The sequence below is a fragment of the Bubalus bubalis genome, chromosome 12 (genome assembly GCF_019923935.1).
Source record: "Bubalus bubalis isolate 160015118507 breed Murrah chromosome 12, NDDB_SH_1, whole genome shotgun sequence".
NCBI lineage: Eukaryota > Metazoa > Chordata > Mammalia > Artiodactyla > Bovidae > Bubalus > Bubalus bubalis.
In genome coordinates, this window is record NC_059168.1 from 94,573,215 (window position 1) to 94,600,524 (window position 27,310).

The following is a 27,310-nucleotide window of genomic DNA, read 5'->3' on the forward strand; positions in this document are numbered from 1 at the left end:
GTGAGGACTAATGGTAGCTTAAAAGTAAATTTGGATGAGCTCATCTGCTTCAACACAAGCACAAATTCAAAATCTAGGTCTGGTGACCTATCCACATTTGCGTTAACTATCTAGAAGCCTTTACCAGATAGTACAATTCAGCTCTAAAACAGGGCCATCTGAGCATTCCTTCCTGCAAGAGATCGGCACAAGCTCATTACTACCAGTCTTCATGCTTTACTGCAAAGTGTCAGGAGATTCTGTTTTTGTTTTTGTTTTGTTTTGTTTGAATTTCTTTATGCCTGGGAAAATGAGTCTATTGGAAATCAAAGTGTGAATACTTGAGCAAACAGAATTTCCCATATACCTGCAAGGGCTCGTAATGATTTTCATTCATGCAAAGATAATCGATGGAACATTAGTTGTTTTAATTAATGGAAGAATAAAAATGGGGGAGGGGGCAAGAGGTTGGGCTTCAGTTGAAGCTTATGTGGGAAATGACTCGTTCCTCACCTAAGGAGACAATACCAGCTCCCCAAATAGCAGTAGAGGTTTGCTAATCAAGCCAGTGGAAAGTTGGGCTGGGGTAGAGAAAGGGCTCTGCTGAAAGCGCAGGGAGGGACGGTGACCACGCTGAGCATTTTCCCTTCCGTGCAACCTCACTGTTCCCCTCAGAAATGTACCAACCACTTCACAGGAGAGGAACCTTCTTCCTTCCCAGGAAGGTGCGGTTTGTGCTAGGAACCAGTATGTTTTGTGATGGTAAAATAGTGCCAGTGGCTGGGAAGCCAAAATCAACATTCTTTAGCCGGGATTAAGGAAGGGCTGGGGCTGAATACTTGTGAGCTTCGGGAAATGGGCTGACGGACCAGACTGCGTGTGCTAGATGTGGGGCAATCCATATGCAGTAATGTGTCCTGTGTGTGCTGAGAGTCTCTGGTTGAGGACTCGTGGGAGAGCCAAGTCCAGCATCTTTAGCCAAAACCCCCTTTTTGTTCTATGGAAATGTTTACCAAATCCTCCTCCAGTCTAGTCAGCGCTAGCTGGGTACCCGTGTCGATTAGTGTATGTGAAGCTTATAAAAGGTTTATGAGGGAACCTTTGGTTGGAAATAGAGTTTAGGGGTATACTGCTGTTAGAGAGGGGTGGCAGAGATGTCTCTGAACGGAGAAAAGACTGTGGTAGGAATTTTTCCAGACTCAAGCGCATGTAGATACAAGAGTTGTCAGTCAAGAGTTCAGCTGCTTCCTCCCCCATCCCCACTTTTTTTCCCCATACAATCTTCCTGATTTTCCTTTTAGCAAAATGTGGTTCCCTGTGTGAGGTAATTCATTGCTGTTAGTTATGCTCCTACCTAAAAAGCAACCAGATTAACAGAATGAGCAAAATTCTAGGACTAGGGTCCCTTCTAGGACTGAGTAGTATTCTGGGTTAGGTTAAGAAAAATCACTCTCAAGCAATGGTGGTAGGTACACCAGTTTTAAAAAATGACACGTTGCAATATTTACTTTTTGTGTGTGCTTCCAGGGCAGTTTACATCTTGCATGGAAATTAGAAGGTAGAGAGATGCAATTAGCTTTGTGTATTTGTTACAATAGTGCTTTCGGAATAATGTGATCTGACAGATTTACATTGTTGACAATGTGATTTAAGCGGACCCAGATACAAACTTTCCCCACCCTAATCAATAATGGTAAATCCTCTGCTGAGATGAACACTCTCCAGCCTAGTATATTCATATTTCTTTTGCCGATTCCCTGTAATAAAATTGAACATTTTGTCACCACTTTGAGAAACACTGCCAAACACCTTAAAACACATGTCACACGCCAGCAGCCCCTCATTTCCCTCCTCCGGGAGTTTCTACATCTGGAATCATAATCACAGATAAAAACCTTGACAAAATTGCATCTGAGCACATTCCTCTCCGCAGCCTTTACTTTCTCATAACATTTAATACAATATTAATACCTGCTACCGAAAGGCAGGAGGGAGAAAAGGGCTGCCAACCTCCACGTTTCCTGATGCATCATGTTCAAACCTGAAATTCACACTTCGTGTTTCATTTTAAGTTCAGTGCATTTAACAGGGCCCTAGAGAGAGGGCCCTGGTTAGTTCCCCAACCTGCTCAGCTGACGCCCTGGGAGGTGGTTTCGGAACTGTTCAGATCGCTGCAGGGATAAGAGGAGGAGGAACTGGGCTCTTCTCTGCCTGAGTCGGGCCAAGCCATTTATCTATCAACAGATGTGGTATTCTTCCTCAAAAAAAACTAAGGGCCAGCTAATTTATATTGTCAGTATGAGTAACCAGCAGATTTTCGGTAAGGTTTGACCAAGGCAAAAAGAGTTGATTTCATAATGTGGCCATGCCTGAGCTGATTTGCTGCTGACTGACAGCCTCTCACATCAGTATAAAACACTCCCCTCTTTGCCTCCCCTGCCCAGGCCTGGGTAGAAGGGGGTCATTTTTGAAAATATGAGACTTTTCTGTCATCCTTGTGACTCGGCTTCACCCTATCTCTTCTTGGAGATGTCCACAACCCCACGTTCCTGCATGGTGGCAAGGAATCACCATTCCTCTGCTAAACAAACTCAAGACAGAGGTTAGAGAGAAGGGGAAAGTGCAGGGAGCTTCCCCCACTGGGGGGTTCCTGGGGGCCTGTGTAATACACTGGAAGTGGGCTTTCAGTTGGTAGTTTTGTTCAGTCCTCGCCATTCTCTAACCAGAATTAGAGTCAAGACAGACCCCAGCAATCCCAGGGAGCCCAACCAGCAATGCTCCCTCCCCTTTTTAAAGTTTTTAACCACCAGGTTTTTGAAATGAATAACTAGCACCTCTAGTAGCAGCCTCACTGTAGAGAGACACACCCCCATAAACACACACACACACACATTTCCCTAAGCAAGACCTACTTCACAGCTGAGCAAGGTATATAATTTGCTGAAGGGTGCAACCCTGAGAACAGGAGACATTACACTTTACTCAGGGAACCGAGGCAGGCAACTGGCCCTGTGACTGCAGCCAACAGCTCTAAGAACACAGTTCCTCCTGCTGCAAGGCAGAGAAGAAACAGTTGTCTTCACCTCTTTCTTCTTTGCAGTTATTATCCAAAAGGCTTTCCCCACCCCAATCCCCAGCACCATCCTCAGTGTTTCAGATCATCCGTTGGCTGTGCCCAAAGGGGGTCCCCGGCAGGCCGGTCTGGGGCCAAAGAGGGCGGCTCCCCCTGCGCGGAATCCTTCCCTGGTGGCTCCCAAATCAGGCGTTTTCTCTGCCTGCCTTTCCCTCGGGAGAGACTCGAGAGGCTGCAAAAATCTGGGCGCCCGTTCGCTCGCTTGTCAAGAAGCAAACTGTCTTCACATTCTCCAAGAGCAACATCCCTGCCTAGGAAAAGGAAAGAAGAGGCAAAATAAATAAAACCAGTTAATGTTGTAGTTAACTTGCAAATCAAGTAAATCTGTTGGTGCCGTATTTGAGAAATAAACCATCAGAGCGTCACAGCAAACACACACTTCTGAACGTCTTCATTTTGATTTAATGGTATATCAGCGTCAACTATCGCTTCCTCTGCTGGTACACACGGCCTGATGCCGCGGGAGGAGGGTGCCCATGTTTATCACCGAGTGAGATGACTAATTACACCTTGTCAATCACCGGCTATGAAGACATAAAACCAGCGCGCACAATGAAGTAGTTGCCTGCAGCGTCAATTAGTTGGCGATTCGGAGGTTATTGCGTGGCCCTGCTTTGGCCGCCTCTAATAACGGGACAGAGCGCCGGGAACGGCGCACTGATCAATCACCCTCCTTCCGCGGCTGCCCGGCTCCCGCCCCCTCTTCTCCCGCCAGGCCCGGCCTCACTTTCTCTGGGCTGCATGTGCTTCCTCCCTCCGCGGCCCCGGCTCCGTGGCGCCGGCAGCCCCGGGAAGTTTCCGAGCGGCAGCTCCGCAGCCGGCAGCCCGGAGCCCCGCAGCCTTCGGGGAGCGCCAGGGCTGGTGGCCCCTTTGTTGGAAGAGGCGTGGAGGGAGAGCTTTTGTTCTGAGTTAGTCACGGTGGCCGGCTGGAGGCTGCTACCTCATTATGCGCCGGGTCTGCCTGTCTGCGAGGAAGCAGATGGTGGGGAGGTAGGCAGCGGCGAGAGTAGCCAGACCTGAATTCCGTTCACCTGTCACCTCCCACGGAAGGCAGGCTCAAGCGACCTGGGGAGTCCTTTCCCCTACCTGGGGGAGGGGCGTCGAAGGGCCTCTGTTTCCGGCGCTTCCGAAGGTTCCATTTACCTGCGGATGCCTGCTCCCCCCACCCGCCGCCATCCTCGCGGCTGCGGCTTCTTGCACCGTGTAAATGTCACTCACGTGTCAAGATGTGTGTTTACAGCCTGTTCCTCTCCTTGTTTAGTCTCCGTGGACAGGGCTCAGCGGTTGTGCGATGTCCCTCTTGCCGCTGGCGGAGATTAGCAAAGTTACCGGCCTCTGAACTCAGGGCTGGGGTGTGTGTGGTGTGGGGGGCGGGAGGGGTGCCCAGATCCCGTGGCGGGAAATGAAGTTTGAGCCCTTTGCGGACCCGAGAGCGTCCCAGCCAGACACGGAGGGATACATACGCGGGCGCACCCGGCGGCAATCCTGTCAGGGAATTCGGGGTCGGTCGGCGGTGGGTGTGGGCTGCTGGTCAGAGAGGTGGCGAAGAAAGCGTGTGCTTACAGACATGGGGGAAGTGAAGAGCCGCAGGGTGTGTTTCCACCTTTCTGGGGAAGCCCGCGGCAAAGAGTAACCGAGTGCTCCTCCCCCGCCCCGCAGCTCCGAAGGGAGCCAGCCCCTCGAGTTCTAGGAAACGCATTGCATCCTTCCAGCTTGGGCACAGAGCTGTACCACGGACAAACGCTCAAGTGCTGTTACATTTTTTTTTTTCCTACCCGTTGGGCAACCTCCCGATGAACCGCGGTGACTCCCAGATCGGATCTTCATTCCCTCCTTTCTTTGAAAGAAAGTGCCCCAGATGCGTCAGTAAAACATGCTTATGTGTACGCGTGCGGGCGTCAGTGTGCCTGGGCGCTGGCCTTGTGCAGGCGCTAGAGCACACACACGTCTGTGTGAACACTCGCGCACGCGCGTCTTTGGGTTGATGGTCCGTTCCTCATTTGAGGGCATCTGTGCATGTGCAGCATGTACACACATTCTTGTAACTTCGAAAGTTTTGCAAATATGCAAAACATGGTCTCAGAGAATCCTACACAGGGATCTCCATAGAGTTGTCTGAGAGTGGAATTGTACCTATAACTGCAATTTTCCAGTGTATAGATGCATCCTCCTGCCTGGCATTATATACTTACACTCGAAGTGTTTGCCAATGAAGATGAACATGTGCATTTGCACACAAAGCATGTCTGTGCTTGGGCATTACAAGCTCACATGTAGTTGTCTGAAATTCATGTAAGACTTGTGTAAAAGTATGTTTTGTACAGCCTCAGTTCTATGCCCTGTAAGGTAAACTACACAGATCCTGGCTAGCCCCTTACCTCTTGTTGGCAAGCAAGTCACTGCACACGAACCCGCCTCCAAGGCAGAGCCAGGAGACTGAGATTCTGTAACTAACTAGCTCATTCAGTTTTTCTCCACAATCACTTTTTATTCCCTAAATCCCTCTTCATCACCCACCCCGTCACTCCCAAGAGTCTCTTGGTGGAGCTTGAAGTCTGGGGGTTGGGGTGGTAGTTGGGACTCATGCGGCAGGCCAGGTTGTTGAAGAAGTGGTGCAGCCAAGCTGCAGGAAGGATGCCCTTCAATAACTGGTTTGTGGCATGAGGCACCCAGCGGACAGCGCAATGGGCCTGTGGTTTTTAAGAACCTCAGTGATACTAATGTAGCTCGGAGTGGGGAAGTTTTTAAAGGGAAGAAGAGAGGAAAGGAAGTGATGAAAGAATTTCCTTAGTGCCTACTATGTTCCAGGCATTTTACATTCGTGATCTCTTTCGCTCATCACATCCATGTGGAGAGGGCTTTCTTGTCCCTCACTTTAAAAGATCAGAAACGGGCGTAGGGAAGTTAAGTCACTTGCCGAAGTTTACACTGCAAGTCAATGGCAGAACTAGGATCCGAACCCATGCCTTTCTAGTTCGTAAAGCCACGCTCACACTCACTCTTCCAGGTCGGAGAGAGACCGGGAAGAGAGAGTGGGAACTACACGCCGGGTCATTAATTGGGCCATAGCTCGCTTGGAGCCAGGGTAAGCTGACTGGCCGCCCTCCCCGGGAGCCACAGCTCCCGCCGGTTCCTGCCGCTCTGGCTCAGCCGGGTCCACGGGAGGCCTGCACGGCAGCCCGCAGCCTCGCAGCGCGAAGCCCAGGCGGAAGACAAGACTCGGCGGGAAGCGTCCGAAGGCTCCCCGAGCTCTGCTTCAGGCCGGCCTTCCCAGGCTTCCCCAGCCGGTGCCCGAGGGGCGGCTCCGGGCCGAGGTATTACCCGAGGGAGCCCTTCCTCAAGCATCTTCTGGCGGCTGCGCCTTCTTAGGATGGAGACGGCGGGGAGAGAAGGTTTAGTTTTCCTTCCCGAAGAAAATCGCAGCAAACTGTTTGTAGCTTAAAACTCCAAACCCCGCGCTCCCTCTCCTCCCTCGCTGGCTCCCGCCCCCGCCCCCCAGCCTCGCCCACCAGCTCCCACCATCTCGTCGCTCCTCTCCTCCTCTTGCGGTTCCCCTCCCTCTCGGGTCTCCCGCCTTCCCAGAGCACGCGCTGCCGGGGCCCGGGGTGCCGGGTGGCCAATGGCGCGGCGGCAGGACGTGATGTCAGGCGCGGCTGTAGAAAAGGCGCGGACGCTTGGCTGGCGCGGACTGCAGAGCCGGGGCTGGGCTCGGCGCGCTCTTGGAGAGCGTTGCGCGCGGCGGGGCCCGCGGCCGGCGGCTCCTCCTCCCACTCTGCTCCTCCTCCTTTTTCTCCTCCTCCTCCACCTCCGCCTCCTCCTCTTCCTCCTCCTCCTCTTCAATTCTCCTGGTGTCTCCGCTCGGCTAGCTGGCTCCGGAGAAACCCCTACTCCCATAGCCGACCCAGCGCCTAAGCTGGTCGCCTTGGGCTGGGGGCACACCCCAGGGAGGGGAGAGGTCCAGGCAGCTGGGCCGCCGCGGGCACCTAGTCGCTCCCCAGTGAGCCCCGACCGCAGCCGTCGCCGCCTCGGGCAGAGTTTGCGCTCCTGCTTTGCGCCCGGGGCGCCGAAGCCGGGCGGGCAATGCCCGCGGCGTGAAAGCGCCCGCGGCGGGGGCCGACCTCTGTCCTGGTCTCCTGCCCCCTCCCGCACCCCACCTCCTCCCCCACCCGCCCCGTGCCCTTGTGACCCTGGCTTTGGCGCCGCCGCCCAGGCGCCCCGCGATGTAGCTGCCCCCGCGCTTCGGCGGGAGGCGTCCTGGCCCGCGGGCGCCCGGGGCCCAGGGCCCGGCCTGGGGGCACAGCCGAGCTCGGGCGGGGCCGGGGCCGCGGTGGCGATGCACCGGGCCCGTTAGTGCGGGGAGCGCCAGGCAGCTGAGGCGGGGGGCAAGCCCTCCCGCGGAGGAGCCGCGCCCCCGGCCCCGCCGGTCCCGCCGCGATGCTGTTCCACAGCCTGTCGGGCCCCGAGGTGCACGGGGTCATCGACGAGATGGACCGCAGGGCCAAGAGCGAGGCTCCCGCCATCAGCTCCGCCATCGACCGCGGCGACACGGAGACGGTAGGCGCACGGCTGCGGGGTCCGGGCCAGAAGCTGGGACGCGGCCGGATCGGTCTGCGCCTTTGCTCTCCTAAGTTTGGGGGCACTTTGGGGAGTGTCCTTCGTGCCGCGCGGGACTGGACGCTGGGGACCTGCGAACAGGATACAAGGCCCGTAGCTCCCGGCTCACGGGAAACCCGGCTGCTGGGGCGGAGGAGGGAAACAAGGTTGAGACCGAAATTTCAGACCCTAAAGGTGGAAGAGAGCATTTCTCCCGAAGTGGGAGCGAAGTCCTACCCGCGGCCCGATGGCTCTCTTCTCACTTCAAGGGGCTCTTTGGTCGCCAACCCCGCGCTCTCCTCGGCTCTGGCCGCCTTCGGCGCGGGGAAGGACGAACCAACCCGGCAGCACCGGGGTCTCCAGCCGACTGGAGCTACTCTCCGCCTCCTGGCAATCCGGGTTCCCGTCCCAGCGCAATTTCAGAGGTCGAAGTCTTCCAGGCCAGCGCTCTTCGTTGTTCGCATCTCAGGCCTCCGGGCTGGCCGTTCAGGCTCTGGCCTGGTTCTTGTGGAAGGAGAGTCCATTCGGATCTCCACACCTGGCTCCACCAGCCCAGCCCCAAATAGCCAGTTCCTTGCCTCCGACCTTCCTGGGGGCCAGACAAACAGACACTGCCCAAGCCAGGCCCCGCAGTGACCTTTAGAGGCCAAGGAGGTGGGGAGCAGCAGCGAAGCTTCTCTGCTTGGAAAGCGAGAACAGCAGCCCCAGTGCCTCTGCTTCCAAGCTCTTCTTCCGGAGTTGTACCCACTCAGCCTGTCAGGTTAGGAGAGGATTTGGATTGGGCCTGTCCTGCGTTGGGAGACTTTGAGGGTGCCCATGCATCACACTCACCCTCTCTCAGGACCTAAGAGGGCCCCAGCCAATGTGGCAGAGGTGGTAGCCGCGCTATTTGCCCTGGCCTAAACCTTCGGCTTAAGAATTCAGAGATCACTGGGGTTAGGGGCCAAGAACTCGACCGGGTCTCTGGAGAGGAGTCTGGGTGGAGGGTGACTTTTATAATGGTCATCTTATCCCTTTTCTTGGGGCCCAGCAGAGTGGCTCCTTTAAGAAACAGTTTGGGGACAGCTTTTGGAGGGCTTGGCTGAAGTAGCCACGACTGCCCCCAGTCCCCCAACGAAGCATGAGCCCTTCGGGAAAAGAGCAGAGGGGACAGGAAGGGGAGAAAGTAAGGAGGAAGGTCTGTCCAGGCCAGCAGCCGGTCCCGGGCCTGCGACCGACTTGGGCTGCATGGGCGGACCTGGATTCTGAGCCCCTTGGATATGGGCCTTTTGGCGTAGAGGAGGCGTACCACACACCCTGGCAGCCACCCCGCTGCGTTTAGGGCTAGCTCGAGCCACCGAGGGAGCTGCGGGTGCGTGCCTGTTTACCCGCGGCGCGGCGGCGGTGGGGTCGCAGGCTGACGCAGGCGCTGCGGTCTCGCGCCTCCCTCCCTCCGCAGACCATGCCGTCCATCAGCAGTGACCGCGCTGCGCTGTGCGCCGGCTGCGGGGGCAAGATCTCCGACCGCTACTACCTGCTGGCGGTGGACAAGCAGTGGCACATGCGCTGCCTCAAGTGCTGCGAGTGCAAGCTCAACCTGGAGTCGGAGCTCACCTGCTTCAGCAAGGATGGAAGCATCTACTGCAAGGAAGACTACTACAGGTAGCCCCCACCTCGGGACCCACCGCCCCCGGGGGCAGCCAAGGCCCCTGGTCTCAGATCCAGTCTTGTCCCAAGGGAGGGTTCCCTATGTAGTTTCCCCCCTTCTCCAAGCCAGTACAAATTGACTGACATCCTTTTTAAGCAACAATCTGAGGGAACTCTTGGAAAGATTTGTGAAGTGTCGGTGGAGAGCCAGAGAAAAGCAGAAGCTGCCCTCTTTTTAGCTTAGACCAAAAATAAGCTTGAGTTGGGCACCCTTCTCCCTCTGAAGTTTCTTGGGTCAACTGGGGGGAACTGAAACAGGCACCCCCAGACCCAGGCAGTCTGGACTGGTGTGGAACAAAGTTGGAGACAGAGCCGGGGATCAGATTGGGTGCATTTCCGGGTCTTTCCTGGAGATGGGAGTGAAAGCTGGCCAGGATTGAAGAACCGGAATCACTAACAGGCAGGCTCCAGGCTCCTTGGTTCTCTTCTCCTGGTTTAGGGTTAGGTCTGCTTATTTCAACCCCACCTCCCCTTCCCCTGCTTCTGTCTCTCTCCCTGTCTCTGTTTCTTAGGGATTACAAAGGTCTGTAGGATGCCCAGGCACTGGTGTGGAGGGCAGGGGTAGAGATTGAGGAAGGGATGAATGGGAAGTTTCCCTTACTCCCCAGCGAGGCTTTCCTAGGGCTTGCTCAGACTCTGGGTAAAGTAAGGCCTTTGTAGACACGAAAATGGTTAAGGGAAACTATGTTTCAGAGTAGGACCAGATATGGGCCAAAATCTAGTTCCCTCTTGCCCCATCCTCCAAGTTAAGACCCGGTTGCCCATCTTGAGTGGATTTCCACCAGTGGTAGCAGCGGTGCCTGGAGGAGGGATATGGGGAGTACCCAACCGTGTGTCCCCATAGTCCCTCCCTCGGTGGTCCCTACAGGCGGTTCTCTGTGCAGCGCTGCGCCCGCTGCCACCTGGGCATCTCGGCCTCGGAGATGGTGATGCGAGCTCGGGACTTGGTTTATCACCTCAACTGCTTCACGTGCACCACGTGTAACAAGATGCTGACCACTGGTGACCACTTCGGCATGAAGGACAGCCTGGTCTACTGCCGCTTGCACTTCGAGGCGCTGCTGCAGGGCGAGTACCCCGCGCACTTCAACCACGCCGATGTGGCGGCTGCAGCGGCGGCAGCCGCCGCGGCCAAGAGCGCCGGGCTGGGTGCAGCTGGGGCCAACCCTCTGGGTCTTCCCTACTACAATGGCGTGGGCACGGTGCAGAAGGGGCGGCCGAGGAAGCGCAAGAGCCCCGGGCCTGGGGCGGATCTGGCCGCCTACAACGCTGGTGAGTGTGAGGAGCCGCGAGCGGGCCCGACGGGTTAAGGGAAGGTGCACAGAGTCAGAGGCTGAGAGCAAAGTGAATTTCAGTGTGCTGTACATGTTTACTTGTGTCACTCTGGGTGGCACTCTTGGCTTCCCCAGGCCCACCAGATGACCTGGCAGAAGCGCCATTAGCTCTCTGGGCTCCAGCCTGTGTGCCCTCGGCTGGAGTGGTCTTGGTGCTCCTGGTGCAGTACCTCGAAGCCGAGAAATCTTTTAGAAGGTTTTTGTCTTGGGCCTTTTACCCACTTGGCTGAGCAGAAAGTGCAAGTATCAAGAAAGCATGGCAGAGCCGACACCACACAGGCTGTAGGTTGGCATGGCTGAGGGAGAGGATCTGGGGCGATGGTTGAGCGAGGCCGAGTGGCAGGGGTCCCAAGAGAAAGGACTGGCGGTGGCCCGGGGCCACTGAGTTTGGCCTGGCTTGCGGCCAGGTCATGTAAAGTGTGCTGTGGGCTGCAGGCTCGGGAAACTTGGGCCCAGGAGCCTCTTGAGCAAAAGCAAGTTGTAGCGTCCTGCCCGATCCTCCTGTTCCACCAGGTCTCGGGTTCCCCCCCTGGTTTTTCTTCCGAGTTCCAGGTGACAGCGGGGCGCCGAGATAAGAGCTGCGACCCTCCAAAGCCGGCGCCCCAGGATGAGACCGAGAAGGCCTGGCTTTGCGCCGGGGTTGGGGTGGAGGGCTTGTTTCGCATTTCCGGCGTCTTTGAACCCTGGGTTGTTCCGGGAGAGGCTCTGCCCCCTCTCGCGTCCCTCCTAGCTCAGGACAGCTGCAGTGGTTCTGAGGCCCGTCAACATCTGCCCGAAGTCTGCACGGCCGGGAAGGTTTATGACTCCCTGGGCTTCTGAACTTGATAGAGTTTATTTGCAATTACTTTCTTTCTTTCGTTTGGGGCAGAATCGGATTCAGAGACTTTGTTTTCTTCCTCCTTTTCGCCTTAGTCTAATGCTCAAGTGGAAACAAAACAAAACCAAACCCCTGAACTGTGCGGAGAGGGCTGTGGTGGGGAAGAAGTCAGGATTATTTTCATCTTTAAAAATCTGAGCTGGCATGGGCAGGGGGTGGAGAATGATAGGTGGGTGGGGGTCCCCTGTTCGCTCCAACGAAGTTGTTTGTTGGGTGATCATGGGGCATATGTCTTGGTGTGTGGAGCTGGGAGGAAAATACAGCCCCCAGTCTGGTAAATGGTAAGGTGGCTGCAGCGAGGTCTGCAAGGCAGATTTAAGATTTGTTGAAAGCTCTGTAAGAGATGTGGCTTTCCAAAACTTGCATCCCTCGGTCACCCCCAACCCTGAACAGACTACCCTGAGTCCAGATCCAGTTCCCCAAAACAAAGCGGGTCTATTTATCAAGCGCAGTTGGTCTCCAGTAGAAAGCAGCAGGCGGGCTGGGCCACAGGGCTCCTGATGGGTGGGGAGTGGGATTATGTTTTCCCTGGGCAGACAGGTTTGCAATGGAAAGGTAGATGGTACAGCGATTTATTTGTGCTTTTTGCTGATCCTCCACCTTCCCTGAGGAGGCCGCGCCACTCAGAGCAAGATGTGGCTGGAGGCTGAGTTTCAGAGAAGCTGGCACCTCTACAAGTCTGCCCCACGCATGCCTTCTCCGCCTTTTCTCTTTGGCCCCTTTCTCTTTTTTTCTCCTTTTGGGTCTCTAGGCCCCCCTTTCTCTCTCTGCGTGTGTCTCCAGGTTTCTCAGTTCCTGTCTCTTTCTCCATTCCGGTGTTCGTGTCTCTGGCCTTGGCCCGGGCTTTCTAAGCTGGTGGAACCCGAGCAAGGCGCGCTGCCCGTGGCTGTGCGGATTGCTTACTCCGGGCTCCCGGACTAGATTGAGAAATGGGGGCGCCTCTCCGACCAGGCCTCCTTCTCCCCTCCCTGCTCCCGCTGAAGAGAAAGGGCCACAGTGTGGGCCGCGGGCTGTTGGGACTGGAAAGAGGGCCCCGTGGAGCGTGCGATTTCGGTGGTTATGTCCGGGCAAGTGTGTGTGTGTGTGTGTGTGTGTGTGTGTGTGTGTGTATGCGCGCGCGTGATTCCGATTGTGAGGACTCGAGCTTGTTGGTGTGAGTGTCCCACACCCAGGGGCCCAGCCACACGAACCCCCTGCAAAGCTCATCGCTGTGGGGGACAGTCGATGGAGGAGCAGCGGCACCTTACTACCGGGCAGTGAGCTCGGGCAGAGTGGGGAGGGGGCGCCGTCGGTGCGCCCGGCCCTCGCTTAGGGAAGGACAGTTAGAGCGGCGGGGCCCGCAGGATCGGAAAGTCCTTCCGGGGCGGTGGCCGCCGCGCTGGCCCTCCTCTGGAAGCCCCTCTGGTCCGAGATCTTAGCTCAGGTCCCGGAGGCAGAACTGAAACCTACCCCACCCGGGCCTCGGGCGCGGCAAGGCGGCCGGAGCCGGTCAGGGGCCCGGGCTCTGCGCCTTGCATCCGAGTTTGCCCGCCGCGGCCACGGGAGTCCCGCGCGGACCGGCCGGATGCCCAGTTCCCCCAGCCCCAGCTTTGTGTGTGTGTGTGTGTGTGTGTGTGCGCGCGTGTGTGCGCGCGCGCCTGGCGGCGTAATTACTGATTTGATTCCAATCCATTATTTAGACAATTGAACCTACAATCTCGTCTTTAGTAAAATGAGGCGAAGTCAGATTTGATTACAGGTTCAGTCCCAGCGACAAGAGCTCGAAACCCGATGGGTTAATAACAGATCACGAGTAAATTATTCATGATTTTACGAGCTCTTTAGCTCCATTGAATCGGCCTAATTGAGAGGAAAAAAAAAAAAAAAAAAAGAAGAGAGAAAGCTTGGTTCTCCCCCTCCCCTCGTCCCCTTGCTCCTCCCCGGATCCGATCCTGGGGAATCTCCACCCGGCTGGGAAGCTGGGGGCCAGAGTGAGGGGACCTGGGGCAGCAACCGAATCTGGGCCCAACAGCCGCTCCTTTGCCCCTAGTGCAGTCCCCTGCCCTTGCTGCTGGCCTGCCTGGGCCTTCCTACCTTGGGCCGAATTCTTTTCTGCCCTCCCCTCCTTTTTCCTCCTTCCCCTTTTCCTCCCTACCCGGCCTGTAACGGCTTTGAAACAGCCACGCCAAAGGGACCCGGCCTGCCCAAGACCGGGATTTAGTTCCTTAACCTGGACCCTTCACCACACTGCATCCCTACTATTTCTGGGCCTTGGTGACCCCTCTGGCTCTCTCTGTGTGTCTCCTAATTTTTTCTGTCTTTGTAGCTGTCTCTCTCTGGTTCTTCCATATCCACTGCTTTCTTTTTCTCTCCCTCTCCTCTTTTTTCCTGGCTCTGTCCATCTTCCCCCATCCCCCTGCCCCCACCTCTCCTTTTCTCTCCATTCTCTCTTTTTTCTACATCTGTCTCTTTTTCTCCTTTCTCTGCCCTTTCCTTCTCCCTCCCCCAACCACCATCCGCGCCCGCCCCCTCCCCAATCTAGGCCGAGCTCAGGGCGCGTCCCTTGGGTGCGTGGGGCGCCAGGGTCCCCATGGAGCTCATTAACAGCAGCAAGGCCCAGGTGGGGGCTGGGCGGAGGAATGGGCCCAGAGATCCCCTGTGGGGAGGCCTGCCCTACTCCCCACCCCTCCCTACCTCCTGTGGAGCTGGGGACTAGGGGCAAGAAGAGGGTCTCTCCCCACAGCGGGGGGCAGGGCAGTTTCCATGGATCCCATTTGGAGTCATTCTCTGATCCCCTTTAAATTGCTGGATCCCCATTCTTTACTCTGGGTGCCTCAGTGAGAGTAAAGCCCAGCTGGAGAACTTGGGTGCCTGGTTGCCTGTGGGAAGGGGCCTTTAGGAGGTGTAGCTACTTGCTGACAACTTCAAGGTTAGGGATAAGACCTGCATCTTGCACACTTTTTCTGCAGGGGATTACTCCTCAGTTGGGCAGGGGAGGAGTAGGCCACCAGGGGAGCAGAAGTGCTTCTGAGGTAGTATTGCCAGATAAAATGCAGGTCTCCCAGTTAAATTTTAATTTTGGGTAAGCGACAATTTTTTTTTTTTAGTGTAAGTGTATCCCTTACAACATTTGAATTTTAAATAAAGGAAAAATACAATTTTTTAGTGTACGTGTATCCCACACAACATTTGAATTTTAATTCAATGAATAATTTTTTTTTAGTATAACTGTATACAGTGCAATATTTGAGTTTTTGGCAAACAACAGATTAATTTTCAGTATAGGTATGTCCCATGCAGTATTTCAGATATCATTCTAAGAACTTGTTCATTGTTTATGTGCGATTCAAATTTAACTAGACAACCTATATTTTTATTTGCTAAATCTGCAGCTCTGTTATGGGCATGTGATGAAACAGGAGATATATTCCCAGCTGCCCACTTTAGGGGGGACTGAATTAATCTCCTATGAGGCACTCCCCAAAGTAAGATGGCTCAGGATGTATTGAGGGGATCTTGAGGGGATCTTGGAGAGGGGTCCTGCATGTCCCCATCAGCCACCAGGTTGCTAAGCAACTTTCTGAGGCCCGAGGTTTCCATCCCTGTCCCCCACCCCCAGTGCCTTCCAGGCATTGGCAGCCCCAGCTGGGCCCCTTCTGGATAGGGACACGCTCCCCAAAGAGTCATGCTTCATCTTTGCCAGCCTTTGTGGTGTAGGGGAAAGAAACAGCAAGGAGGCAAGAACTGCAGTGTTGAATCTGGGCTCAGCCTTAACCAATGGTGTGGCTTCATTTCCCTTCGTGTTAGTCTCCTCATCTTTAAAATGGGGTGAATAGCAATTGGAGCAGTAGTGAAGCCCTCCCTAGCCCCACCCCCCCATGTATGTAGGGCCAAAGGCATACCCTGGGTGTGGAATACATGTTAATTTCTTCCTCCAACTTCCTTCCCTTTCTGGCTAAGTACTGTGCCACTCCTCGAAATTTCCAAAGATCGCTTAACCTCTCTGCCTCCTTGATCTCGTTTGTAAAACTGAAAAGCGGCTGCCTCACAGGAGTGGTGAGGATGAAGCTACAAAATACAATTTCCAACCTCCAGCCCAGCATTTCCGGCCCAGGGCTAAGGGGTCCTGCAGTACTTTGGGTGTGGGTGGGAACGGAGAGATGAAAGTGGGTGGAGGGTTTGGGAAGGCTGCAGACTGCATTTCTCCTTAGGAGTTCGGGGAGAAGCGGGAAGGTAATGGGCCTGCTGTGTCCGAGGTCAAGTGATTTCCCTTTAGGAGCCTCAGTTTCAACATCTGTAAAAAGGGAGGAAATAATGCTTGGCTCAAAAGGTTTTGAGGATGAAAATGTGCATGTAAAGCCCATTAGCACATCTTGTGGAGTTGAATGTCATTGACAAGTTGTTATCATTACTATTTTTATTGTAACATGATGGCTCAGAATGTTTTTTGGAATTTCCTAGAGCTGGGTTTGAATCCAGCATTTCCAAGCTGAGAGACCCCGGGTATATGGCTCAACCTCAAATTCCCCTATAAATCTATAAAATGGGATAATATCTCCATCTCAGCGGGGTGCGGCACCCGCAGTGTGGTCCTGAGGCTAGAAACATTTGGCGGATCGTGAGGTGGGTGTGGACTTGGCAGTGTGGGGGGGGGGGGGGCGGGCCAGGAGGTTCACCTTCGGCCTCTGCCTTCCCTCCCCAGCCCTGAGCTGCAACGAGAACGACGCGGAGCACCTGGACCGAGACCAGCCGTACCCGAGCAGCCAGAAGACGAAGCGCATGCGCACCTCCTTCAAGCACCACCAGCTTCGGACCATGAAGTCTTATTTTGCCATTAACCACAACCCCGACGCCAAGGACTTGAAGCAGCTCGCGCAAAAGACAGGCCTCACCAAGCGGGTCCTGCAGGTCAGCCGGGCCGGGGCTACGGGTGGGGGCCTCGGTGGCGTCAGGACCCGAGGAACCTGTGAGGTGGAACCCCACAGCGGCTGTGGGCTGCGGGAGGACCTCCCGTTCTATGTCCACCTATCTCTTTATCTTTCCCTGTTCTCTGTCTCCATCTTTTCAGTCTATCTCTGGCTGTATTTCAAGCCCCCCACCCCCACCCCCGCCCTTACTCTGAGGTCTTCTCTCTCCTCCAGTTTTTGTCCCTCGGTGTTTCTGTTTTGTGTCTGTGGATCCCTCTGTCCTCTTTGTCTACACAGTTTCTTTTCTTTCTTGTAAGCAATTCTTAGTTGCTATTTATTACTCAAGTGACACACAAATATGTTCATGTTGTAAAAGGTTCAAGCATTTCAGATAACTCTAGAGCTCCCCTCCCCACCCTGGCCCCTTATACCACAATGCCGGTCCAAGGCAACTGCTGTTAGCCCTTTGCTCCTTCTGCTGCTTGCTCCTCGCTTGCTCTCTCTAGTTTCTTTCTTTCTGTCTCTCTCTCTGGATTTTCCTTCTGTTTCTTTGTTGTTTCTTAGACTCTCCCAGAAGCAAGGTTTGGTAAGGGAGAGGGGTTAGGGCAGATCCCCTGGGTGGAAGTAGTTGGGTGCCTCTGAAACTGAGCAGCCTTGCGCTTGTATGTGAGTGTGCTCTCTCGATAGAGAGGATCCAGAGTTTTCACCAGATTTCCTAAGGGTCCCTCCATCCCCTCAAAGATGTTAAGAACCTCCTTTGGGGAGTCCAGGGTGACCCAAATTCATGACAGTGTCCTGGATCACCAATTTTTAAATCTTCAGCTCCTCCTCTTACTCATTTCCTTGATCCGCGGCCTTAAATCACTTAACCCCTCTGAGCCTCAGTTTCCTTATATATGAAATGGGCACAAAAATTATCTACATTACAGGAGGTATTGAGATAATGTAAGTCCCCATCACAGTAGCTGGCACTTAACCACTCAGTGGATGGTGGGTGAGAGTAACATTAACTAGATTCATCAGTTAACATATTAAATAGTATAAACGATTATTCTGGTGGCTGGACTTCAGTTTCCCCATCTGTATAATAAGGTGGGAGAATATCTCCCTTTATAGCCAGTTTAACCAGTTTGTTCCTCAGACCATGTGATTGTAGGGATAACAACGCACATTTTGAGGTAAGAAAATCGAGAGAAGAAGTGATCTGTCTGTGGTCTCATAATAGGAGGAGTGGTGCTGGGATTTGAGTGCAGGCTAGTCCGTCCAGCCCCCAAGTCTTTGAGGACTGAGGGCCCGGGGGTGACTGGCAACACCGGTAGGTGACGGGTGATGATGACCCTGAAGGCTGTGAAGCCACTCTTAAGTTTTCCCGCGAGTCTGTTAGGACTTAAAAAAATCCAACATTTTGGGGGTGACAGAGGTAGCAGAGGGGATTGTAGCGCGGGTGAGGATCCGCAGGTCTCCGGAGACCGTGGACTCCGGGCACCCAGTGCGGCGCACCAGGAGTGGGGTCTGGGGCAGCTTGGTCTCGCCGGTTCGGTGATGTAGCGGAGGGAACTGAGGGCCCGCCAATGGGACGCCGTTGCGCCTCTTGGGCCCGCCCCTCTCCCCCCTCCCCCCAGAGCTCCGCTAGCCCCGCGGTTGCGTTTGGGTCAGCCTTGCCCAAGGGTTTCTCTGGCTGGGGCTCGAGAAGAGGCGGGGACCCTGCCGCGTCCCCGCTCGTTAGGGTCTCGGGTCCCGCTGGTCCATTTCCCTCGGACTTGTCCTTTTGGGGGTTAGAGGACCCTCCTTGGCGCCCCCTCTGTTCCTCAGCCCTGGGGGAATTTGGACTGTAGGGAATTCCTGGGGGGAATTTGGATCTGCAGCCGACACCTTCTCTCTGGTTAGTAGTCCTTTCTTTCTAAGATGCCTTTATGGTGAATTGGTGATTCTCACCTTTCCATGGAAAGGATACGTGAATCAAGCCCTTGGAGCAGGCAGGGTCAGGAACAGGGGCTTGAAGTCAGGCAGAGCTGGTTCCCTTCTGTCCCTGTACTTAGTTGGATGTGTGTTTTGGGTGAACTAATTACTCCCTCTCTGAGCCATAACTCTCTTATCTGTAAAATGGGCACCATTAGGGCACACACACCTCCACACTTAATCCAGATTAAATGAAATAAAGAGTAAGCACCTGTAGTTGGGTCTGAATGTGGAGTGAGGAGCCAGTCTCTTTCAGCCTTAGTAAGGCAGGTGGCTTGATTTAGGAGTGTTTTGCCATTTCCAGCATAGTTACCTTTCATCTGACCAAGTACCTATTGACATCAGGCCCTGGGGACCCAGAGATGGATGAGCCACAGCCCTGGCCCTGAAGAATTTCAACTATTAGGTGTCAAGACTGACCCACGATCAGTTTCCCCATAGTGTGATCAATTGGGAGGGGAGGGATTCTGTGGAAGACCAGGGGAGAGACCAGTTACCTACCCTGTGTGTGAGGAAAGGTTCACCTCGGTGACCTGGGTCTAGGCTTGCCCCTCCTCCCCTAGAATCCTGAGCCAGGGCTGTTAGCACCTGCATGCCCTCTCCACATGGGGACTTGTAAGAGCCAGGACATAGGACTAGTTGACAGAAAGAGAACCACTGACAGTTATGGTATGTCTACTAATCAGTATATGCTTGAGTGGTCTCCTGTGTCTACTATGTGTTAAAAGGCTTATGACATACATTTACTCATCAAGTCCTCACTATCAGGCATCATGATAGTGATACTCCTCCACTGTATAGATGAGAACATTGAGGCCCAAATGATTTTCACTTGCCCCAGGTCACACTTTGCTGGTAAGTACAGAGCTGGATCCAAATCCAGGCCCATCTGATCAATGGGCATTGCTCCTTCTCCTCTAAGCCAGTCCAGCAGAGACTGCCTCTGAGTATCGTTTAGAGCCTGAACGTCACTGGGGTGAGGATAGTTGTACCTGAAAGGCACACTGGACCACTGTTCTCCCTCCTCCCCTTTCTCCCAATCTCCTGTACAAATCCTTAACATTCCCTAATGGCACAACGGGTCATGATTATGCAGCAGTTTGTGAAGCATTGTCTTTCCAGTCAGTCATCTGTCTCCCTTACCTTAATATTTACCTGCTCATTTGCAGATGAGCAGCTAAGAACTAGTGAGATGAAGTGATTTACTTGAGGATACAGGAACCCATATTGGCAGGGTGGGGCCCTCTCCCAGGTGTTCTGACTACTGATGGGCCAGCTGGGGGCAGTTTGGGGCCAAGCAGCCGGTGGGGCTTTGAAAGGTAACACCTTTCTGACATACCAGCAATGTGATTTGGACACTTTAACGTCTCCTCTCAGAGCCTGAATCCTTGTCTTTGAAGTGGAGATAATAATAGTTTGCACCCTGAGAATTCCTGAGGATTGAGACAATGAATGGGAAGCATGGTGCCTGCTGTTACAAAGTAGGTGCCCATGAAATGGTTTCTCATCACTGGCTACACCAGCTTAATGGTGCTAGGCCTTGGGTGCCCCCTGCAGGTTGTGGTCTGCATGGTGGGGCAGGTTGAGGTTGAGGCTGTGTTCCCAGAAGTAGATGATGTAGGGTGTGTGTGTGTGTGTGTGTGTGTGTGTGTGTGTGTGTGTATGTGTATCTAGGGGTTCTGGGCTGTTACCGAATCTGTGATACATAAGCACCATCAACATGGCGGGCCTGGGGTGCAGTATCCCTGCCGGAATTTGAAGCTGATATGACGTCCAGACTCAGTTCTCCCACTGACTCCCTGAATGGTTATGAGCAAGTGACTTAACCTCTCTGAGCTTCAGCTATAAAATGAGGATGATAATGCTTTCCTAGGTGGTTGCAAGGAGTAAATAAGATGACACAATGGGTAATTTATAAAGTACATATTAGGGACTCAATATATACTATATTTCATACACATTTAACCTAGCACGGTTCAGTCTACCATTCCCTTTTGCACACATTTAAAAGTTTAATTATCTTCATTTTGCAGATGAGAAAACTGAGGTTCAGAGAGGCTAAAATCCTTGCACTGAGTCTCACAGCTATCAGTGATGAGAGGAGTCAAGCCAGGATTGATCTGATTCCAGAGCTTTTCCAGTACAGTATAGTATAGGGATTGAGATTCTCAGCGCCCCCTCCCCTTGGATCTGGTTGCTGAATGCAGCAGTGTGTATGTGTTAGTCACTCAGTCGTGTCCAACTTTTTTTGACCCCATGGACTGTCGCCTGCCAGGCTCCTCTGTCCATGGAATTCTCCAGGCAAGAATACTGGAGCGGGTTGCCATTTCCTCCTCCAGGGGATCTTCCCCACCCAGGGATTGAACCTGGATCTCCTGCATTGCAGGCGGATGTTTTACTGTCTAAGCTATTAGGGAAGCCCCGAATGCAGCAGTACAGAAGGGAGACTAGGGAAGGAGTGAGTCGTAGATGCCACGTCTTGGTAGGCAAGTGGGAATTCTGTTGTAAAGCCCTAGGGGCATAAAACATGCTCAGAATTTTCACTACCAACAGCAGGACAGTCTTAATACTTGTCACCAGTCAGCAAAGTGACTGGGAGACAGAATGGCCCCTTGGACAGAGGTCCATTAAGACGTTAAGCTTTACCAATTCTTGGAGACCACTCCTCAGCACCTCCATGCACCTCCATGTTGCCTCTCTTTTCTCCTGGAGAGGTGTCAGGAAGACAGAATATTAAGGTGCCATAGACTTGGGGAAGGAGCTGATGAGCTGATGGATTTGGATGGGTGGAGGTCTCCCTAGGGGTTCTGGGTGTGACTTTGAAGGAGAATACATTTTAACAATCAACAGTTTAAAAACATTCTTCAGATGACATTAGTCATCACTAACTTATGTGAGCGCTCAAGACCCGAGGATACGAGCTTTCCTCTGTTCACTCACTTCAACGCGTACCCTGAGCTGCCATCTTCTGGGCGGTGCATGAGGTACTGAGTATTCAGCGGTGACCCCAGCAGTGAACAGGCCTGGCTGGAACTGTATGGTCCAGGGGGGAGACAATGTCCAGCAAGGTAGTGTATAAATAATTAAAATGGTGATAAGATTGAGCTCTGTATTTTTCCATATATTTGAAATATCTCATAGTTAAAATATCTTTTAAGTGATTCCAGGACCAAATAAGTTTGCAGTAGGCTCCAGACTGACCGTGTTCTTCTCTCGGTGATCAGAGTACATTGGCATTAGCACAGGTACTGAGAACTCTTGAGGAGATTCAGCGTTGTCTAATCCAACATTTCCCAGATGTTTTTGGCCACAGAGCTCTTATTTAACTCTTGACAAAAATAAAATAGAAAAAGTGCTAGGATGGAAAAATATAGGGGTGCAACAAGAGCAGAAACGTGAGGCCCTGACCTGGGGAGGGTGGTGGTCAGGGTGGCTTCACTGAGAAGGTGAGGTTTAAACTAGGCCTTCAGTTCACTGAGCCTCAGCTTCGCCACCTATAAAACGGGGAGAGTGAACATTGTTCTCCTGCCGTTTGTGCAGGACTATAGGGACTGTTTGATCTGGAAATGGACAGCTGAAGTTGGAGGGAATTTTATAGATGATTTGGTCCAAATCGCCCATTTTAGAAGAAAGGAAACTGAAACCCATAGATGTAGACTGACTTGTCCAAGGCTCCACAGCAAAGTAGTTGTAGCCCTGAAGCTGGAATCAAGGGGTCATGATGTCCAGTCCACTGCTCACATTTTTTATTCTTTCAAGAAAACTTTCTTTAAAGTTTATAAATAGCCCCACCATACAGAAGGTTAGAAAAATAGAGGGGAAAATTACCCTTATGAGGACATGGGAAACCAATAATCCAGGTGTACAGTTTGGAGGTCAAGTAGTGGGTGGGGGTATGGGCCCAGCCTGCAGGGACTCACCTCTCAGCTCTACCTCTTTGGCTGGACTGTGGGCCTCACTCTCCTCACCTAACCATAATATTAGTGTCAGCCTTATATGGCACTAACTGGAGTTCACATGTGTAAAATGCTTAGAACATTGCTTGGTCGTTCGTTGCCTTGTGAGTGGATAATACTGGTCGTTATTATTTGTTTTATGAAGTTATGATACCAGAGGATATGATTCATTATTCTTTTTTCCCTCACGTAACATTCATTGCTTCCCTGATGGCTCAGATGGTAGAGAATCTGCCTGCAGTACAGGAGACCTGGGTTCAATGCCTGGTTTGGGAAGATCCCCTGGAGGAGGGCATGGCTACCCGCTCCAGTATTCTTGCCTGGAGAATTCCATGGACAGAGGAGTCTGGCAGGCTACAGCCCATGGGGTCGCAGAGTCGGACACGAGGAGCGACTAAGCACACGTAGCACAACATTCGTTACAAGACATTTGCTCTGCGACTGCGTGAGTGGCTGGGTCCTGACTTCCACTCGTCCCATCTTTGGTCAGATGCTTTGGGTGCAGCCATTAGTTTTCATGTCATGAAAAAATGCCAGTGGACATTTTGGGGCTTGAAGCTTTGGCCTTCCTGCTGGTTTCTTTAGCGGTGGTTCTGAAGGGGATTTGTGGGCAAAAAGGGTTTCCCACTGGCCCTCCTGGCCTCCTTGATGAAAGAATCCTGTAGAAGGGGATTTGTGAGGCAAGGCGCAGCCTGCAGGGCCAGTGGGTATCTGAGGAGGGGGCACGCAGCCATGTGGGCTACCTCATTCACCTGGGACTTAAGCCCCGACTGAGGCACCCCGCCCCCGCCCCGGGAGATGAAGAGGGAGGGCCGAGTGGGTAGAGCAGGTCATCTTCCTTGCTGCGGTTGCCCTGGAGTCACAGCCTGTGAGCACCCCCAAGAGGCCATAGAGATGGTGTGGTGCGGGCCAGCCTCCTTCCTGTATAGACAGGGAAACTGAGGCGGACCCCGAGGTAGGAGACTTGCACAGGTCACTTGGGCAGTGGCAGAAGCACAACTGGAGTTATGAAGTTACAACCTGCGCTCTTTCCACTACACTACAGTTGCTTCTGTTTATTCACTCACGTATTCATTCATTTATTCATTCACTTGCTGACTCACTCAGGATCATGTGGCAGGGAGAGCATGGACTTTTTAACGGCAGATCATCCTGAATCCTAACCTCCGCTTGGCCTTCGTGTGACCTTGGGCAAGTGACTTTGCCTCTCTGAGCCTCCTCTCTGGTTTCCAGTCTATAAAATGGGGATAATGACAGTACCCCCCTACTTGGCCTGTCATGGAGATAAGCTGTGATGGTGCGTGTTAGAGGAGGGACTGGTCCCTGGCACAAAGAGCTCTGTAAATGTTATCTGTTAGTATTGCTATTAACTCAGTGTGTGTGACATGACTCTTCATCTTTGCCAGTCCCTGTGTGATATCCCCAGGGACATGAAGATGGCTCAGACAGGGTCCCTGTTCTAATATCCTCTTGGGAGGGGATTAAAAAAAAAATACCCTGGAGAATTCTGGTGACGCCTGGCTTAGGGTGAGAAACAAACTCCACATAAACCCCCACGGCAACTGGCTTTTGCTTGAGTTGTTGACTTTCATCCGCCAGATTCCCAGTGCCTCAGATCCAGTAAAGCAGAGAAGGCCGTTGTGAAAGATGGTGTCATTGTTTACAAACCACTGTTAGGGGCAACGCCGGAGCAAAGCAAACAGCCAGCAACTAACTGGTTCCAGCCCTTCCCAAGGGCTTGGAGCCCCAGACCAATGGGCGATGTACTGCCCCCCCACCCCCACCCCCTGGGCTTCCTGCTCCTGCTCGGAGAGTCAGACTCACAGGGTATTCACGGGGCCACACACTCTTAGGATAGGATGATGGCAAGAACATCAAGGCTCCAGCCTTCTTTGTCTCCCCCGTCTGCAATGACACTTTGGGGGAGTCGTCTTCTCTCTCTGAGGGTGTCTGGGGACACCTCCATCATTTTCTCTGTCAGTCATTCTCTGGCCCAGACAGACACACAGTCTCACCCCTGAAGATTTCTGTGGGTTGAGCAGGGAAGAAGCCCCGACCCCAACCAGTGCCTCTGGAGGCTGGTCTTAGAAGCACTGTCCGTATTTGTGAGCCCCCAGAAGAGGTGATGGGCTTGCTTTGGGCAGAAGGCCAGGGGAAAATGTGCTTTCTTCCTGGAAGGAGCCAGCATGCATGGGAGAGAGCTTTGTTTCCCAACTTCACAGTGGCCATCTCTCTCCTTACCCCAGGATTCTTGAGGCTGTGCTTTTAAATTGAGCCCAAGTGGTATCAGGCCACCAAAAAGACGGGTTGGAGGCCACAGGCCCCCCTCTCTGGGGTGGTCCCCAGGGTAGGGTGGGGCCAGGAGTTGGTCCTTCCCATCCCTGTCTGAGACACAGGGAAGACAGGCAAATCAGGCACATCTGGAAATATGCAACTGGACACCCCAGAATCTGTAAAATTCCCTAAGCCCCTTTCTTTTATGGGGAGGTTTCTGGCGGGTGTTTTCCTCACGCAAAGGGAAATGAAGGCGCCCAGCCCTTTGGCCTTTTTTTCTTTGCGAACTAGGACCTCCCACCCCCCCTAGATTCTCTAGGCTTCTCCCGAAGTATTTTGAGGACCTCAGGGTACAGTGGGATCTCACTCTGCAGTTTGCTAGTGGTGGGAGATGCTGCTGTTTGGACAAGTTTTGATGCTTCGTGTGTACAGGCTCGTGTGCAGTGGCGTGGGCATGGATGTGTGCCTGTGTCTGCGCCAAGGGAAAAATGAAAGCAAACCCATATTCTCTCTTTCGGGCATTCTTTTCATACCAAGCTCAGTAACTTCCCTTTCCTCCCCCATGAAGGACGCTGGGACAAGGGCAGGTTGGGAGAGGGGGGTCTTTAATCAGGCAGTTCCCAATCTGCCTGGAGACCTGAAACCCAGTGGTCCAGGGTGCCCTCTCTGAGTGATGGTGGCGGGGATTAGGAGTGGTATCGTTTACCGACTTGAGTCCTCTGTGTTCTTTACACCCATTCTGGTATTTCCCAGACTTACCATGAAAAACTTGAAAACTGGTACCAACAAGGACTTGTGGGATCTTTTGCCTGCTTAAAGTTGACTGCTGAGAAAAATCTGTCAACCATGGTCAAAAATGATGGAAATTTGGTTTGTGCAAATCTTCCAGAAGAGAAGAGAAGTGCAACCTGAGCCACATACATAATTTTACATGGAAAATTTCCCAGTACCTTCGTTAAAAAAAGAAACTTGTAAAATTAATTATAAGGCTATATCTTGTTTGGCCCAATTTGTCCAATAGAAAATATATTCATGAAAATAAAAGTGACCATTGAGATATTCTACCTCCTTCTGATATGGTTCTACCATTCTGATATATGGTTCTCAGCTACAGACCAGCTGTTTAGGGGCTAGGCTCATTTCAAGTGCTGGGTAGCCACATGTGGCTAGTGGCTACAATATTGGAGAGTGGGGCTGAGTTCTGGACTCTTCTAACAGAAGGGGAGACCCCCATTACAGGCAGTTTGAGGAAAGGATGTTTTTATTGTATTAAGAACAAAGTATTGCCAGCCAGACCTTTAAAAAAAAAATTTTTTTTTTTTTTTTAAATTTATTTGGCTGTGTTGTGTCTTAGTTGCAGTACTGGGGGTCAATTAATGCCCCAAGGTATAAGGGACCCTGACTCCCCAACCAGGGATCAAACATGTGTCCCCTGCATTGGAAGGCTGATACCCCCAGGGAAGTCCCTAGCCAGACTTTTAAATAAATCCCCACCCCCACCCCCATTCGGGCAGAACCTCCATTAGCATCTCTGGGCTTAAACAGTTGGGGCGATGCTCTGCTCATCTCCTGGTCCTGCCCGCCCCGCCTTCCTCTGATCAACCCTTCCCTCTCCCCCACGCAGGTCTGGTTTCAGAACGCCCGGGCCAAGTTCAGGCGCAACCTCTTACGGCAGGAAAACACGGGCGTGGACAAGTCGACGGAGGCGGCGCTGCAGACAGGGACTCCGTCGGGGCCGGCCTCGGAGCTGTCCAACGCCTCGCTCAGCCCCTCCAGCACGCCCACCACCCTCACAGACTTGACTAGCCCCACCCTGCCGACTGTGACGTCCGTCTTAACTTCTGTGCCTGGCAACCTGGAGGGCCACGAGCCTCACAGCCCCTCGCAAACGACTCTTACCAACCTTTTCTAATGACTCTCGGCCCCACCCCCACCTCTGCCCCCGCCCCACAATTTCTTTAAAAAAGAAATTATCTTTAGTTGAATTCCAAGTGTATTTTAAAATAGAGGCTTTGAGCAACTAACTAACCACATTTTAGGATCTCGCCTGGAAACTGAGGAAGAAAATAATTGCGCCCCCCCACCCCCGGCTGACACAGCTCTGTGGACTGGAATTACTTGGAAGATCTATCTGCAACACAACATTTGTGTCACTGTACAGTTTTGTGGACTGAGCGAGGAAAAACAACAAATAATTTAAGTTGGCTAGAGCTTCTGTATTTTCAAAGACTGCCACGTGCCTTAGGAATACTGTTTTATCTCCATACTTTGGATGACTTGTTCATTTTTTCTCTCCCTCTTTTTCTCTGTATATTTATGACCAGAGCAAAAATGTAAAAAAAAAAAAAAAAAAAGGAAAAAAAAAGTTTGTTACTTTGAATAGTCCTAAACAGAAAAGAAAAAAAAAAAAAAAGGAAAAAAATCAAACCCCCTCCAACGGTCGCTTTGTTGTTTTAGAATTTTAAGGTGGAAGTCTGTTCGAATATCAGAATTTGTAAAATCTAACAAGTAATAAAACCACTTATTGAAACTAGTTGGTGCTGCTGCTGTTGAGTGAGGTGTGAAATTCACAGAGATAAATTCCAAAGTCTTCCCCTCTTTATGATATTTAATTATAATAATTTATAAATATT

General features: G+C 52.7%; 1 protein-coding gene and 1 long non-coding RNA gene across 3 annotated transcripts; one reads left to right on the top strand and one right to left on the bottom strand.

Annotated features, from left to right (window-relative positions):
* Positions 1 to 1,439: 1,439 nt before the first annotated feature.
* Positions 1,440 to 4,046, bottom strand: LOC123328645. Of its 2 annotated transcripts, none has more exons than XR_006543616.1 (2): positions 3,840 to 4,046; positions 1,440 to 3,363 (listed from the first exon to the last, which is right to left on the bottom strand). It is a non-coding gene; the product is annotated as an uncharacterized LOC123328645 (long non-coding RNA). The 2 variants fall into 2 exon arrangements; XR_006543615.1 differs by lacking the exon at positions 3,840 to 4,046 and adding an exon at positions 3,492 to 3,819.
* Positions 4,047 to 7,531: 3,485 nt separating this feature from the next.
* LHX2 (LIM homeobox 2) lies at positions 7,532 to 27,210 on the top strand. Its single transcript, XM_006072200.4, has 5 exons — positions 7,532 to 7,666; positions 9,144 to 9,346; positions 10,260 to 10,663; positions 16,284 to 16,489; positions 26,302 to 27,210. The coding sequence occupies exons 1-5, from the start codon at positions 7,547 to 7,549 to the stop codon at positions 26,587 to 26,589; spliced, it is 1,221 nt and encodes a 406-aa protein (XP_006072262.1). The 5' UTR covers positions 7,532 to 7,546; the 3' UTR covers positions 26,590 to 27,210.
* The last annotated feature ends 100 nt before the right edge of the window (positions 27,211 to 27,310 follow it).